A 17,386-nucleotide genomic window follows, 5' to 3' on the forward strand; every position below is an offset into this window, starting at 1 on the left:
AAATGCATATATTTGTGAAAATGGCATGGAAAGAGGCTTTATGTTAGGAGAAATGGCTTGCCCAAATGTGTACACAAGGCAAAAATTGCATACAAAAATGTGTATATTAGGAGAATATGGCACTAACATTCCTACAAGCTTTGTTGAGGACTTTTTATTTAAATAAAAATAAAAATGGCAGAGCGGTGCAGAAATGTTGAGAATTCAACTTAAGGTGGAGAGGGATGAGAAACCATGAAAAATAGACTGATCTGTCCATTCTTAGACATGTGCCCTGAAATCCCACCCTAATGGCACCACTGCCCGGAATAGCAGTCCACTCTACAATGGAGAAACCGCACATCTTTTGTCTTGCTCCCCAAATCATTACACAAACACTCAAGGAAAGACTCCAATGTGAACATTTGTGTTTATTTTGTTCCTTTTTATAAATGGGCACAACACATGAGTAATAAAAAAAATAGACATTACCATTACAGTGCTACATTGGCAAAGATTATTTTTTAATATTTTTTTAAAGGTTTTGGCCATCGACTCTGGACAAAAACAATTAAACATTTTTATTATTTTTATTATTATTTGTTCCCCCACCCTCCATTCATAAAACAGACACTAAATAGCAATTTCAGTACTAAACTCTAGAAGAGTTATGTACATACAAAAAAAAATGATTTTAAGACATGTTTTACCTTTAAAAATATTTACATGCATTGCTCCCCCGTGTTAGCAGAATAGTACACAACTTGGTATTTTGCCTAACGTTAAAAGTTTTCCATTGTCCCATGATTTGTAGCTCCCATAAGAGACTTGCGGAGATATCAATTTGCTTGTCAAAACACTCCAGGAGGCAATTTTTTGGGGGGGTGGGGGTGGATATCAATGCTTTGTTTTTATCTATTTATTGAAATTTTATACACGTTGGGTTCCTATTTACAAGACAAGTGGGACGGATTTTGCCTTTGAAGACACAGAAAACAATGAGGTTGTTCCAGCAAGCAGGCTGTTGCACTGGCAATTATTTTAAAAAAAGCAGTTTTATAAAACAGTGTACAGAAAAGGAGTTGTAGCTGACTTCAGGATGCAATCCTAGCCTAGTCTACCCAGAAGTAAGTCTTAGTGAATTCAATGACTTACACCCAGGTTAAGTGATGCTAGGATTGCAGCTTGTCATACTCAAAGTAGGCCCATTAAAATGAATGGACACGACTAGCTGAAGTCCATTCATTTCGGTAGCTCTACTCTGAGTGTAACTTAGTCAGATACCACCCTCTCTTTTTTTGCTTTTAGTCTGATTTGATTGTCAATTGTAAAGATATTATATTCGATCCCAGCCACAAACACATCTACCAACGCTGCATCTGTGGCACTCCAGCTCTGGAGGCCTTAGGGAAAGAATCAAGGAAACTCCCACAGACATCACTAAATCTTGGGGCAATGACAATGTATTCAAAGTTGAACGCTAAGGGCTTGCACCTGTTATGACCTTCTGGATAAGCTTGGTGGACTCCAACTCTCATGAGCTCCAGCCAACATGCCCAATGATCAGAGATGATGGGAGTCCAATAACACCTTGAGGGCATCAGATTGAGGAAGACTTCTTTAATCAGATGTATCAGGAGAACCTTTCACCTTCCACTGGATTCCAACCCAGACCAGCTCCAGCCATGTATGATGGAATTTGTAGTCCAGCAACATCTGAAGGGCCACAGATTTGGCTCCTATATAGTGTTCATTGTGTGGCCTGGCCATGAGGCATATTTAGGCTGCTGTCCTGCACCTACATTAAACCCAGTGGGATTTATTTACCAATAGACATGTGTAGGATTGCACTTTAAGGAAGATGCTTCAAACAGAGACTTGTGTATCATTAAAAGGTCCACAAATGATCTTTATTTTTATAGATATTATGAAGTTGGGGGTACCATTTCTAAAAGATTGTCTCATGTTCCAAACTTTATTGATTTAGATCTAGGAACACAAGATGAACATTAACTGAGCCAACCAGGTGAGGTGGGGAATCCCCAAAGTTTGAGGAAGTACAAAGAAATATTTAGGGAAGGGGAACACAAATGGAGAAATGATATGAGCGAGAAAGACTGAACATTGCTGGCTAACAGTCAGAGAGCTGGAAAAGGAAAAATGGAAGTACGGAAGAAGTGGGCATAGCTGTCTGGCCGGAACCCTGAACAGAAACACTCCACACTGCAACATTTTGTTACAGGTCCTTGTGCATCTTAATAGTGATTTTGACCTCCTGGAAAAGGAACTGGAGCTTCATCTACCCTTGTCAGTCATCTGCTCGGCTGGGCGTCTTTGAAAAATTTAGATGTCCTGGTGCCCACCAATATAAACAGGGTTCTTCCTTGCTTATATACACATTTTAAATTAATATTGTGTGTGTATCTATATGTACATACAAAAAACATGTACATATATACATTAACTACATACATATACATACACACACCGTAACATATTCACATCATCCCCACAGTCAAACCTCTGCCAACTGGAGGTGGTTGGTATCCATTCAGTAGGGTTGTAGCAAAGCCCCTTGGTAAGACTCAAGCAAAATGTTATGTAATAGGAGTGCGGTGACCTTTCCCAAGAAACTGAAGGCCCTTTGAAGTCTTCAAGCTAGGAGAAGAGAGCATCCCATTAATCTTTAAGTGGAGCAAAATTGCCAATTAACTTTGGTTGGTGGGATGAAAGGAGATCATGCTTTGTTGCGGAGATCATTTTTGAGTGGGAAATTTCAGCCAGTATCTAGAGGATCAAGATAAAGGATCAAGAAGGGAGAAGGCAGAAAGCACACAAGAGCTGGCAACACTGGCTGTCGCGCAACCATCAACCTTCATCATAGAAAGTCAATGGATTTGCAGGAGAAGAATATTTTACGTTTCCAGTAAGAACATTATTTAGATATTTGATTGCTAGGGAAATACAATTGCTTTGCAATAGAACAGAGGTGGGTAAGTTTTGGCCCTCCAGATGTTGCTAGACTACAACTCCCATTATCCTTGACTCTTAACCATGCTGTCTGGAGCTGATGTGGCTTATAGTTTAACAACACATGGAAGTAAGCAGGTTCCCAGTCTTTGCAATAGATGCAGGCTTTGAGAAAGAGCATCTAAATTGTGGAGAACGGATCCATTTTTCTCCACATTGCAAAGGCACCAGAACACTGCAGACCACTATTTCAAAGCCAGAAGAATCTCAGAAAGAATTCAGGGATGTTGGACTGGTTTAATTCCAGTTTCCCTTTGCCTGTTCACTTTGGCCCTTAGAAAAAGGCTAACAGCATAATCAGTAGTCCCAGGACAGACCAAAGTGTTCAATGAGCTGTGTATGCTTTGGTCATTAAAACTGCTCAGATGTTATATAAACAACTTTTGAGAAGCACTTCCAGGTATATGTGAGTTGCTTCTGCTGATGTTTATTCCATTTTTAATGTACCTATCGGGATCACATAGAACTAAGGTAGGCAAAGTGGTTCATCTCCAGTTGTTGTTGGACTCCCAACTTCCATTAGCTCCAGCCAATGCTCAGGAATGATGGGAGATGGAGTCCAACAATATTGGCATGACACCCTGTTGCCTACCCCTACAGTAGAATGTTTGTGAAGAAGACATTTCCTGGTATGCACTTTTTGTCTTTGATGAGCCAGGGAGTGCAAGCTTTAGCTGCTCAAGGAACTGATTACAATATACACCCTCCTTTGTTCAAGGAGAAAGGTCCTCGTCAATATACAAAGCACTTGAGATCAGCATTCTTCATTTCAGGAAAGGAAGTCATCCCTGCTTGAATGAGTATATTGGAATGAATGAGGACTACTGTGTGGCTCTCTCGGCAGAATGGCATGCTTCACAGCATGCTGTATTTGGATTGACTTCCTTTATCTTTTAATGCCTTCCCCCAACCAGGTACCTTTCAGGCTAACATCCTCCCTGACCATTGGCCATGCTGGCACAGTGGCACACTCAGAAAAAGGACATCTTTGCGTAACAAATCACTTTTGTTTCAGTTTCCTCATTTCACTGAGTTATGTTTTCACGGTGTTGTGGAATCAATCAATCAGTCAGTCAGTCAGTCAGTCAGTCACAGAGATTGATGAAGTTCCTTCCTCCAATCTAATCAGCCATGTTTCTATATTTACAAAGAATCCCCTTTTCTAATGTAGTAAAGGAGTCGACACCTGTAGAAAATTATTTTTAGAACTTTGTGTTGGAACATTTCTATTAACTCTGCCACAGCAAACAGGCCTGTTGTGTTGTCGGATAACAGCGGCAATAGCAAAGTTTGGTGACCAAAGTGTGTCTTTGATTGCTACCTGTGTTAAGAGGCATCCTTACTTTTAAACATGCACTGTCTCTCTGGGATTAAACACATAAGGGCATCTCCCCTGCCCCTTAAAAAGTAACTGTTGTAATGCTCACCTTCTGTCACTAGGTGTCGCTAAAGTGCAGCTGTGTTCAGCCTTAGCTTCTTATGGAAACAACACTACAGTGGCACCTAATAGAATGTGCATACTCTTAGAAAGAAGGACAATACCTTGGAAACAGCTGCTGCTTCATTGGCTTTTAGGAGGACCTGATAAACCTCTCCAGTTTTCCAAGAGACGCTAGATTTTTTACAAAGAAAAACAACTACAGAAAAAGCTGCATCAGACTGCAAGTGACTATTGATGGGAATTGCTACTCCAGAGTTATGGCAATATGTCCTTTTCATGAGTGTGAGTACCAATAATCAAAACTCACATGGAACAAAGTTAAACTCAGATCCATCAATGCATAAACTCACCCAGAGTCCCAAAGTGTCACAGATACAGCAAAAGCATTGCCTAGTTTCTGCATTTATAAAAAGAGAACTCCATAATAAAATCAAGATATTAAAGAGAATTTTTTTAATCTCCCCCCCCCCCACGCACGAGATTTCAGGCTTTTACTGCCAGTTACTTAGTCTTTGTCTCCTTTTCTGCACGCAAACCAGTAGGACCTTGCAGTGCTTTGGATATATTACAAAGGCTGAAGTCTTTAGGCACAATTATATGGGAGTGAGCCCCATTTGAATGTAGTGAGGCTTATTTCTGAGTCAGCATGCATGGAATTACATTGGAAATCAGTGTAAAAACCATTAGAAACCAGACACAAAGATGCTTCTCAAGAGTTTCTAATCTGCATGCATGAGGATAATTGGTGTAAAGCTGGAAGAATTTTAAAGACACCCAGGAGTTCAAAGGAAAAGTGACAAGATTAATAGTCATGGAAGCGCTGGGTTGGATCCAACTCACTTCTACTCAGAGTACATCCAATGAAATTAATGGACTGAAATTTGTCATACCCATTAATTTCAGTGGGTCTACCCTAAGAATGATTGACATTGGATACAACCACTGAAATTAATGGGGGGTTGGAACTAACTCAAGAGTAGCCAATGTGGTTCCCACCAAATGTTGAATTTCAGCTCCCATCAGCCTCTGCCAGCATTGACAATGGTTTGTGATGATGGGAGCTGGAGTCCAATAATATCTGGAATGTACCAAATTGGCTACCGCTGGGCTAAACTGATTTAGTAGTTTCAATCACAAAAGCTCAATGATGCTGCTTTCATTTGCTTTGAGATATTAACATTCAGCAGGAAATATAACCTACAGGTAACCAATGCTGTTGGACTACAACACCCATCATCCCTGACCATTGGCTATGCCGACGGGGGCCGATGGGAGTTATAGTCAGGCAGCATTTGGAGAGCACTGTATTGGCTAGTGCTAAGCTGACCAGAAGAAACATGAACAATGAGATTTGTAGCTGTAATAGAATAATAGGATCGGAAGGTTATTGTCAAGATCTGCTGGTTCAGCTAGGCTGGAATGAATTATGGTTATTCATTGCACAACCTGAGAATCTACCATGAAGCCAGTTCCTTCAGCACATGGGTGACATTTTCTGAATGGGAGACCAGCCCCCCTTATTCATACGCACCAAGGCAGCACAGTGCTGGCTACAAGTAAGCAAGACAGGCAACTTGACTCTTTGGAACCAATTCCTACATGAAGGCAAACTGCCAACCTCATTCCCCTCCCATTGTTGATTAGTGTAATGGCAATATTGATGGTGGGTTGGGGTTGACATATCTGCATTTGTTCAGCATTACCACCTTGGGATTCCAATGTACTCTTGCCCCCCCTTTCCCCCCTTTTTTGCCTTAACACAGAGAACAAAAATATTGTTGGGTCAACTTTGCTCTCACTGTGGTTTGCTGGGTGGGGGTATGATCTGTTTGCTGTTGTTCATAATGTACATGCACACTTCTCCATCAAAACTTCCAGAAACAGACAGCTACATAGCTTCCCATCCTCAAAAACCCCAAATTATTTCTAGAACCATTTTTTCCCCTCCTTGGCATATATCATCCTGCATACTTACCTGGGAATTGGTCCCGCTGAACTCAGTAGGCGTTCTTAAGATTGCAGCAGTTCTCTTCAGATATTCAAAATAGCATGTGAAGGTTTAAACCAGGCATAGGCAAACTCGGCCCTCCAGCTGTTTTGTGACTGCAATTCCCATCATCCCTGACCACTGGTCCTGTTCATGGGAGTTGTAGTCCCAAATATCTGGAGGGCTGAGTTTGCCTATGCCTGGCTTAAACTATGCAGCAAATGGCAGATACCACACCCCACATCCCCAGTGTGCCCGGCTCCCACATCCCCCTCTCCCAGCTTTTGCACACTGAGCATGAGGTTTTGCTTGAACATACCTTACACGGAGTCAGACGGGTGGTACATCCAGTTCAGTATTGTCTATGATGGCAGGCAGCAGCTTTCAGGGGTTTCAGACGGGAGTCCTCCTCATCCCTACCCAGAAATGCCAGGGGTTGAACCTGGGACTTTCTGCATGCAGGTAAGGTGCTCTACCACAAAGCCATGGCCCTTCCCCAATGGTTAGAATCCTCAAAGGTTAGAATCCCCTACACACATCTCAGTTGCGTATCCTGATTGCACTAAATGTGTAAAAATCAGAGGTATATCCAATACTCATGGAAACATTGTGGGCAGGACCTGCATGCATGCCCCATTCTAATCCCAAATCCTATACATATGGACTCAGAAGTAGGACCCATTGGCTTAAAGGGGGCATATTCCCAGGGAAGTGTTGATATGATCACAGCCTAAGTTAAATGTATTTTGCTGCTATAAGTCAGCTGTCTTAAACAACAGCTCCCATCATCCCCACCCAGCCAATGGGAATTGTTGTCCAAAACACCTGGAGGGCACCAGGTTAGCAAAGGCTGCCATATGTTCATTCTGCTACTTCCTTTACTGGTTTTGCCAGCCTGCTTTTTGAAAAGTTAAACAGAGTTCCCAGCTTTCCTTTGTATATCCAATGTGCCAAGCTCAGTAGCAACTTTGTGGCTCAACTCTGAATCTTCCTGTTTACTTATATATCTCTGAACTGTGACCATCTGGCCTGCTGCTCCAGCCAAGGTGTGTATACAGCATTCAGTCAATGCAATTTGAATGGGCATTTGCCAATACATATTGGCACCTTGCAATAGCATCCTATTAGTGATGCATAATTTAAAACACCCTTATCACCCATTGGTGGTTTTCAATTGCATTTTCCCCACCCATATTGGGTTTTTTTATTATTTATTTTTTAGTACCCTTGGCTTTCTGATATGTAAGAGTGAACATTCGTCTTTACTTGCCTTCATTTTTATTGCATACAGTTCAATCGCCAATTTATCCATTTGGTCCCTCTGTGGCATTTGGGCCATAGGTCATCTGCCAATCTGTGGGTCGGCACTATTCCCTCGCCTACGTTGCCAGTGAAAATGTGACATCTGCTTTAACAAGGAAGGTTTGGGTGAAATGTCACACTCCCCAGTTTGATGCTGACCTACAAATTCCTGCTTTGGAGATGCAGGTTTCACCCCAACAGTTGAGCACTGGTGTTTATTAACTTTTTACCACTTCCATTTATTTACAGAGTTATATGGAACCAAAGATCTGCTGCAGCAGATCATGGACTCATGTTGTCCTTCTCCCTTCCCCCATATTCCCCCATACCCTTATAAAGAAGGAAAGGAGCCACACCACTGGTTGAGAAGTGTGGCACATTATCTATTTCCTACAGACTTCAGAAAAAAGCTTGCCTTTTCCACACGTATCCCTGTTTTCCCACAAATAATGTCTTAGAAAAGTGTTTCTTGGTCATCTGCCTGAGCTTGCAATACCATGCAAGTTGAGTCTTCAAGGTCACAGTGAAAGCCAGCTGAATGAATCTGGGCATAAGGTTTAACCGGAAACCTCTGCAAGCCTAGGATGGTCCTTCTGTAGGGAGATAGTTTCAAAGTGGTGGTTGTGAGTAGGAATGGGAGGAAGGGAGGTGCTCTCAGCAAGGAAAGAATGCACAGCTGGGAAAAGGTGCTCTCTGTGGACCATGTGAGATCTCCAATGAAGCAATTAAAATGTCCATCGCAACTGACCGATTGCAGGAGGGAGCTGTGAGCAGCCCGGATGATCAGATGTTGCATCTCCTTGCACTTGTAGTCGAGCAGAGTCAGCGAGTCAAAAAAGATCTCGCCTTGAAGAGTGCTGCAAAGTGCCAGAAACCAAAACGGACCACCTCATTTGAAACAAAAGAAGTCAAGGCTCTAGACCTGAGGGAGGTGTGAATCGAGACCGTTCCTGGCAGAGGTGCTAACTCAAGCGTTCATCCAGCCAGGAGTTCACTGTTTGCTCCACACTCTGATGCTTTCTGATTCAACCTTCCCCTTTTCTTTTTAAAAGCAAATAACATACATGATATTTTTTTAAAAAAAACCTGTCGGTTTCTTCTAGGCTTCTTTGTTAAAATTCACAGACTTGATTAGAAAGAGAGAGAAAAGAGGCTGGGTGAATAATAAGAGAGATTTTTTTGTTTTTTGTTTCTGTTTCTTAAAAAAAGGACGGCATCGGGACAGAAAAAGAGGTGGCGAGGCACTGATTTATGCATAGAATTCCTCCTGCTTGTCGGGTTTTTGGTACGTGACACTCGCCTGCTTTGGCTCCTCCAAGGTATAGCTCCCCTCGTCCTTCTTTTTCATCCGGTAGATTAGCAGCATCACCAGGAAGGCAGCAAAGAGAGCTCCAACGACCCCACCCACAATCACGGCTGTAAAGAAGACAGCAAAAGATGCAGAGTCAGTAATATCTCAGAAGGATGCTCCCCTCCTCCAGGACAGGGGTGGAGCAGCTCAGGTCCAGGAAGCTCAGGCTCTCCTGAAGCCATGCCCCTCCTCCCCCAGGGCCACACTCCTCACCAGCCTTGTTTTGTACGCTCCTTGGGCCCTTTTGTCGGGTTGAAATGAAATGCGTCCTTGAACTTGGACCATTACTCTCTCGCTTGCCTGGATAGCAGGATGGAGATGGGTGTTTGTGTGGATGTGGGTGTAGAAACTACAAAGGTAACATTTACAGTCCTTTTTCGAAACTGGAAATGGCTGGGATTGAACGGGGAACCTTCTGTGTGAATATTCACAGACTGAGCTTTTTGGTCCCTCGCTATCTGAGGCAGCATCATTTCAGAAAAAAGTGGGGGTCCTATTCCAGAACGCTCCCCTGGTATACCTTGATTCTTGGTGAATTTAAGACCACCTACCGCATGCTATTTTCTATTTACATGGAGAGTGTTTTGTTTTGTTTTGTTTTAAAAAAAGTGGACAGGGGAGGAGCATTTAAAATGGCAGCACACACACATATACTGCAATCAGTAGTGGTACAATCCATTCTAGCATGTCAAAGCCCTCTCTACTGTATTTGTAAGTTATATTCAGATGTGGGAAATATTGCTTTAGTTTTGCTGATCCTAATTGCTGACATTTCCAGTGTTCCTTTTCCACTGCAGTACCTGTTATGGAACGGTGATTTTTTTATCGATATACCAGCATGTCACACTAAATTTCATTTGCCACTCACCCTTCTTTTCCACATATGCGTGTTTCTGTTCCCCCGTGAAAACGACAGAAAAGTCCTATAGACCAGTATACCACCCCAAATTCTGTACCTTTACTCCTGTGATTTTTTTCGATGAATGGTTTGTTTGCCCCCACCCCACCCCCCGGAAGTTATTAACCTGGAAATGAGTGCTAAAGTTTTGCTATATTCCACCATATTTCCAGAAGCGGTTTTTATGTCTCTGGAAAGCTCAACTACAATGCAAAAGTTAACAGTTCAGGAAATGTCAGGGAAACAAAATAAACTGTCCTATGAATGCAGTCATAGACTAGATTGTAAAGAAACCTATGGAGGGGAAGATACCTATTACCTGCTGTTAGCTGTGGCTGTTAAATGGAACCTTCAACTCCAGTGGCAGCATGACAACCCCTTCATTCCAATTGCACACACACACACACACACAAAAATGCAATTGGAAGCAGTGCAGGGGGTTGCAAACAGTGAGGGAGGGCTATTGCCTTTATGCCCTGCTTCTGGGCTTCTGAGAAGAATCTGATTGGCTGCTGCAGGGAACAGAATGCTAGACTGGAAAGGCCTTATGAACTCACCCAGCAAGGCTCTTCTTAACATTCTTCATTTTGTCATCCAAAAGACCGAATTGAAATAAGCTGAATAATGAATTGGTAATCAAGCAAGCAATTGGGGACACGTGGTGGGCATATGGTCAGACATATGGTCTGAAGGAACATGGGGCCACCAACTTGCTGAAGCTAAACAGGTCTGGGTCTGCTCAGTACTTATTTGACTGACCACCAGGAAACCACATCTACATTGTCTTGGGTTCCACCATGGCATAAAGGTGGGATCAAAAGGTAAAGGGACCCCTGGCCATTAGGTCCAGTCATGACCGACTCTGGGGTTGCGGCGCTCATCTCGCTTTATTGGCCGAGGGAGCCGGCATACAGCTTCCGGATCATGTGGCCAACATGACTAAGCCACTTCTGGCGAACCAGAGCAGCACACAGAAACGCAGTTTACCTTCCCACAAGAGTGGTACCTATTTATCTTTGGTGAAATTGACTGGCAGCTTCGCTTGCCCACGGAGCCCACACGCTTCCGCCTGCGTGTCTCTGTTCCCTCTGGGGGAACCCCCCCCCCCCCGAGTCCTCTCAGAATGTGATATGAGAGGGGGTATGGAGAGAGTCAGAACTTACAGGGTTAAGAAGTTCTGAGTGACGTCTCACATTCTTTGAGGACTTGTGAACACACCTTTACAGACCTCTGTGTGTCCCACATTATCTACTTGCACTTTGACGTGCTTTCAAACTGCTAGGTTGGCAGAAGCAGGGACCGAGCAACGGGAGCTCACCCCGTTGCCGGGATTCGAACCACCGACCTTTTGATCGGCAAGTCCTAGGCTCTGTGGTTTAACCCACAGTGCCACCCACGTCCCAGAGGTGGGATAGAAAACATCAAAAGACAACTAACCTGCTTAAAAAAACCCAAAAAACCTCTGCTCAAAGACTATATATATATATATATATATATATATATATATATATATGCATACCAAGACAGAATCAGTAAAATGTAATTATAAAGCCATTTTAAACAGGTATGGGAAACCTTTGATCCTCCAGATTTTGCTGGATTATAACACCCATCATCCTTGCCCATTGACCATGCTTGTTGGGGATGATGGGAGCTGTAGTTCAGCAACATCTGTAAGGCCAAAAGTTTCCCAGGCCTGATTTACAACACCCGTTTTACCTCAGAATAAGTACCTACCTATGAGGACCTCTTTCCTTTCCAGGATGTTTTTCTGTGGGAGCTGCGCAGCCGAGTTCCCAGATTCTATTGTATTGTCTACAAGCCCCGGCTCAGCATTCTTCCTCAGCACCGGCCCGGCTGCTGGAGTAACCAGGGCAACCACTTCATTGCTGAGCTCCGTCTGAGCTGCCACCTCCTCCTCCTCACGGATTTCAAAGTCCCCGCTGACAGGAACTTCCAGTTCGTTATTCATTGACGTGGAAGGGGTCGCATCCAGAGGCTCTCCCTGCGAGAGAGAACAGAGAGGACTGAGAGAGGAAAGAAGGGATGCTCCGTTGCCTTCATGGAGCAAGAAGACGCATCTATGGCAGGAATGGGGAGACAAAAGTCCTCCAGATGCTGCTGGACTCCATCTCCCATGAGTTATCTCTCGCTTGGACTACTGCAATGAGCTCTATGTGGGGCTGCCTTTCAAGGTGACCTGGAAACTACAACTAATCCAGAATGCGGCAGCTAGACTGGTGACTGGGCATGGCCGCCGAGACCACATAACACCAGTCTTGAAAAACCTACATTGGCTCCAAGTACGTTTCCGAGGCACAATTCAAAGTGTTGGTGTTGACCTTTAAAGCCCTAAATGGCCTCGGCCCTGTGTACCTGAAGGAGCGTCTCCAACCCCATCGTTCTGCCCAGACACTGAGGTCCAGCGCTGAGGGCCTTCTAGCAGTTCCCTCACTGCGAGAAGCCAAGTTACAGGGAAGCAGGCAGAGGGCCTTCTCAGTAGTGGCACCAGCCCTGTGGAATGCCCTCCCACCAGATGTCAAAGAAATAAACAACTATCTGACTTTTAGAAGACATCTGAAGGCAGCCCTGTTTAGGGAAGCTTTTAATGTTTAATAGATTATTGTATTTTAATATTTTGCTGGAAGCCGCCCAGAGTGTCTGGGGAAACCCAGCCAGATGTTTGCCTATGCCTGGCTTATGATAATATGTTTCTGTTTGGCTACAATCTGTACTTGGTTGCCTTATTAATAAATCTGAAAATTGTTTGCTTATTGATTATTTAGAAGCATTTCCAAACCACTGAATATTTTGTTTAATGATGTCTAAGCAGTGTACACTACATACAATAGAAGCACAATATCCGTTAAAAGAACCTAAGAGCATAAAAGCCATGGTATAAAAACATACAAAAGCAAATAAAATGAGATAGGAAGGATCCGTGCACATAGAACAGGTTGCAATCTGGTGGGTCAGGGAAAGTCTGGGTCAAAAGAGGAAGAGAAGAAGAAGAGAAGAAGAGTTTGGATTTGATATCCCGCTTTATCACTACCCAAAGGAGTCTCAAAGTGGATAACATTCTCCTTTCCCTTCCTCCCCCACAACAAACACTCTGTGAGGTGAGTGGGGCTGAGAGACTTCAAAGAAGTGTGACTAGCCCAAGGTCACTCAGCAGCTGCATGTGGAGGAGCGGGGAAGCGAACCCGGTTCACCAGATTACGAGTCCACCGCTCTTAACCACTACACCACGCTGGCTCTCTGCTGAGGCAGAAGTAATAGGGAAAGGACCATAGATCTGTGGGGAAGAATCTGCTTTGAATGCAGAGGGTCTCAGGCTCAGTCCCTAGCATCTCCAGCTTGGGCTAGGAAAGACACTGTCAGAAATCCTGGACAGCCACAATGGTATGACTCAGAAGAAGCCGGCTTCCTGTTTGGCGTTCCTCTTACATGAAACTGCAAAATCTAGGGCAGGATCTAGCAGAGGCCAATTCAATAGGCATCTTTATGTGGGAACAACCCCAAAAACGACAGAGAATGAATTAGAAAACTTTTTTGAAATAATAACTTCACCTTCAAGCCTCATCATTCAGTGTTTCTTTAACATAAGAAGATTCTACCACCCACACTGCTTTTTCTGAGTCAGACTCTGCACTTTTATGAGAAAACTGGTTGGAATCCTCTCTCAAAGCAGTCTCATGCTCTTCTGATTTATTATTATCCTGGGCAAATAAGAAGAGGCAAAGTTGAGGGATCTTCACAGGGAGCATTTTTTGAATGGTGTGGAACTGCCTGTTACAGACATTGGCCGGCAGGGGGAGGCAGAGACTAATGGCTTCTGGACACACCCACCCCTGAAATAAAGCTTTGCATGTCAGGAATCCAGGGCATCTGATGAGAGAGAGAGAGAGAGAAGTTGTCCTGTGAACATAATGACCCAAGAAAAGTTAACCCTGAAGGAATCAGCTATCTCAGGTACAGGAGACAGGATATTTCAAAGCAAGAGTAGCATTTTAACAAATAGATTTTTGGAAACATGAGGAAGGAAGGAAGGAAGGAAGGAAGGAAGGAAGGAAGGAAGGAAGGAAGGAAGGAAGGAAGATGCTTCCGTGCAGAGGAACCACCTCCAGCCAAAGAGTGGGGGCTCAGTGGCGTGTGCAATGTCACACACGTGGCATGCAGTGCACAGCTGCGAAATTGCATGCACGACATGCATTGCGCACCTGTGATGTCACACAAGCAATGCGCTTATCACTGGAAGGAGGCGTGTCGTTGTGAGGAGGCCTTGTCCAATGCCACACAGCTTCAATGGCCATAGTTCTTCTCATGCACGCTCAGAAAGAGCCTGCATTTGATGCTGCACTCGGCTCAGCAGTTTGGCCTCTTCCACCCCCTCAATATTTGGGGGGTGGGGTGGAGCCCCCTGATAAGGAATATAGAGGGGGATGAAGATGCCTCTGCCCCCTAGAGTGGGCACGCCTGCCTCCATGTAAGATTGGGGTAGGAAGCCCTCCAGATGTTGCTGGACTACAACTCCCATCATCTGTGGCCAACAGCCATGCTAACTGGGGCTGATGGGAAATGGAGTCCAACAACAATTAATAATAATATTATGAATGTATGCATGGGAAATGGCACTAAGGGTTAAGATAAGGCTCGTGTGAGTCATGTGCCACATCTGCTGTGGATCCACTCCTTTTTTGGAAAGGCAGGTCAGCCTTCAAAATGAATTGTGCTTAAGAGCAACGATTCTTCCCCGTTTTCAGGAAAAACAGAGCGCAGTCTGCTCATCCCTTCTGAAAATCATGGAGGTGATACTGCCTCCATTTGCCAGGAACAATGTTTCAAGTTTATTATTGGTTGTTGTTTTTTTTAAAAAATAATGATAAAGTTTAGTAAAGAAAGCACTAGGAGAGCTTTCTACAGTTGTCCCCAAAGAATCTATGGTGGTTTGTATGTGTGTGTGTGTGTGTGTGTGTGAGAGAGAGAGAGAGAGAGAGAGAGAGAGAGAGAGAGAGTGAAAATCCACACCCTTTTGTGTCAAGTACATGTGTGTAAGCTAGGATGTTGTAGTGTAGAGGGTGGGGAACAACTGACCCTCCAAATGTTGTTGGACAACAACTCCCACGATCCTGGGCCATTTGTCTTTCTGGTTGGGGCTGATGGGACTTGGAAGTCCAGCAACATCCCCACCATGGATGTAGCGGCAAGAGGGCTAGATCAGGAGTGGAGAGAGCCAGGATGAAATCCCCACTGAGCTATAAAGCAGGCTGAATGGCTCTGGACCACATAGCCTACCTCACAGGGCTGCTGTGAGGATGAAACTGCAACGCCATATGACCCTCTGTGAGCTTCTCGGGAGCAAAGTCTGGACAAAATGATAATCAGCGAAACAACAAAACCACACCCAGCACTTTTAATCCAGCTCCTGGGATTCTTTGTGCTTTCCCACAATACATCCCAGCCACGACCAACCAAAATAGCCTCTTTCTTCATATTTAACAAGAGCAAAGAAATGCCGTCATCCCTATTTTGCAGATTGGGAGCCCAGACAAAGAGAAGGATTAGATTTCTCTGCAGCACCTGTTGTGTCTCTAACTGCCAGATTGTTAGAAAGAGGATAATGTTCTGCGCACCGGGAGGGCTTTGAAACCCAGAAGATCCACCCAAAAACCAGCACAGCAAAGAAAGCTGCTATGCGCTGAGTCAGGCCACTGGTCCATCTACCTCAGCATTGCCTACACTGACTGGCAGCAGCTCTCCAGAGCTTCAGATATTATATGAATCATAGAGCTGGAAGGGACCCCCAGGGTCACCTAGTCCAACCCCCTGCAATGCAGGAATCTCAGTAGATGAAGAGCAGGTGCTCTACTCCTGAGTCACAGCCCTCTAGCCATAGATCAGGGTGATTTCTCCCCTCCCGCCCTCCTCTAAATGTTACAGTCACAATGCTGGAATCACAGCTGCAGCCCAGCAGCCAACTGGTGGCATGACTTTGGGGAAGAAGTCCAGCCTGACTGCCTGAAAAGAAGTAGAATAAGAAGGAGGTCCCCAAACACAGCAGAGCTGGCTTACCACAAACAAGTCGAGTAATACACATTACTATTGAGGTAAAGGTGAAGGTGAAGGACCCCTAGACGGTTAAGTCTAGTCAAAGGCGACTATGGGGTTGCGGTGCTCATCTCGCTTTCAGGCCAAGGGAGCTGGTGTTTGTCCATAGACAGCTTTCTGGGTCACGTGGCCAGCAGGACTAAACCGCTTCTGGCGCAACAGGACACCGTGACGCAAACTAGAGCACATGGAAACGCCATTTACCTTCCCGCCACAGTGGTACCTTTTTATCTACTTGCACTGGTGTGCTTTCCAACTGCTAGGTTGGTGGGAGCTGGGACAGAGCAACGGGAGCTTAATCCATCGTGGGGATTTGAACCACTGACCTTCTGATCAGCAAGCCCAAGAGGCTCAGTGGCTTAGACCCCAGCACCACCCGCATCCCTTACATATTAGAAGCAGGACACACACCAGCATGGTGCCTGTGAGTGCAGATGTGGCCAAAGCAACCTTCCCTGATGCCCACGAGGTTTATTTTCCCCGGTGAAATAAGGCTTAAGAGAGGCATTCTATTGCCACTCATAGAATAGGGAGCAGCGTTTGCTTGGTTGCAGTGGGCGTGTGGCACCTATAAGTTTCTCCAACTTGCAAATCTGCCTGTGGGTCAAAAAAAGTTTGGCAAAACTGGATCTGTTATTAGTATTAACTGCCCTTCACTACCAGGCCCCAGAGCAGGTTACAAATCTAAACTCGTGGTCATCCAAAGAAATGAATGACGGAAGATTCGCGACAAGCAAAAGGAAGTCCTTTGTAGGTCAGCTATAGAATTCACTCCCACAAGATGGCCACTTTAAAAGGGTATTAGTGGAAATCATGAAGGATAAGGCTACCAGTTGTGATGTCTATATTCTGATCCATGGTTGGAGGCAGTATACCTCTGAATACCACTTGCTGCGAATTGCAGGTGAGGCAAGTGGTGTTGAACTCAGTTCCTCCTTGCTGGCTTCCCATAGGCATCTTGTTGGCCATTGTGAGAACAGGAAGCTGGATTAGTCACAGACCTGATCTGGCAAGCTCTTGTTTTCTTCTCCTGTCCTTTGCTTCAGAGAGGAAAATGTATTGGGCTGGCCCTCTTTCTGTTCCTAAAGGTAAAGGGACCCCTCTCGCTTTATTGGCCGAGGCAGCCGGCGTTTGTCCACAGACAGCTTCCAGGTCATGTGACCAGCATGACTAAGTCGCTTCTGGCGAACCAGAGCAGCGCACGGAAATGCCGTTTACCTTCCCGCCGGAGCGGTACCTATTTATCTACTTGCACTTTGAGGTGCTTTCAAACTGCTAGGTTGGCAGGAG

General features: G+C 44.6%; 1 protein-coding gene across 1 annotated transcript in view; it reads right to left on the reverse strand.

The window, feature by feature from the left end:
* Positions 1–395: 395 nt before the first annotated feature.
* Positions 396–17,386, reverse strand: part of SDC3 (syndecan 3) — a 111,434-nt gene continuing 94,443 nt past the window's right edge. Inside the window, exons 4-5 of the mRNA XM_083627595.1 lie at positions 11,726–11,993; positions 396–9,155 (exon numbers count right to left, since the gene is read on the reverse strand). Of these exons, the coding sequence (XP_083483721.1) occupies positions 8,989–9,155; positions 11,726–11,993 (435 nt within the window). The 3' untranslated portion in view covers positions 396–8,988. The remainder of the gene's footprint in view (positions 9,156–11,725; positions 11,994–17,386) is intronic.

This window comes from Podarcis filfolensis (genome assembly GCF_964270895.1).
Source record: "Podarcis filfolensis genome assembly, chromosome: 8".
NCBI lineage: Eukaryota > Metazoa > Chordata > Lepidosauria > Squamata > Lacertidae > Podarcis > Podarcis filfolensis.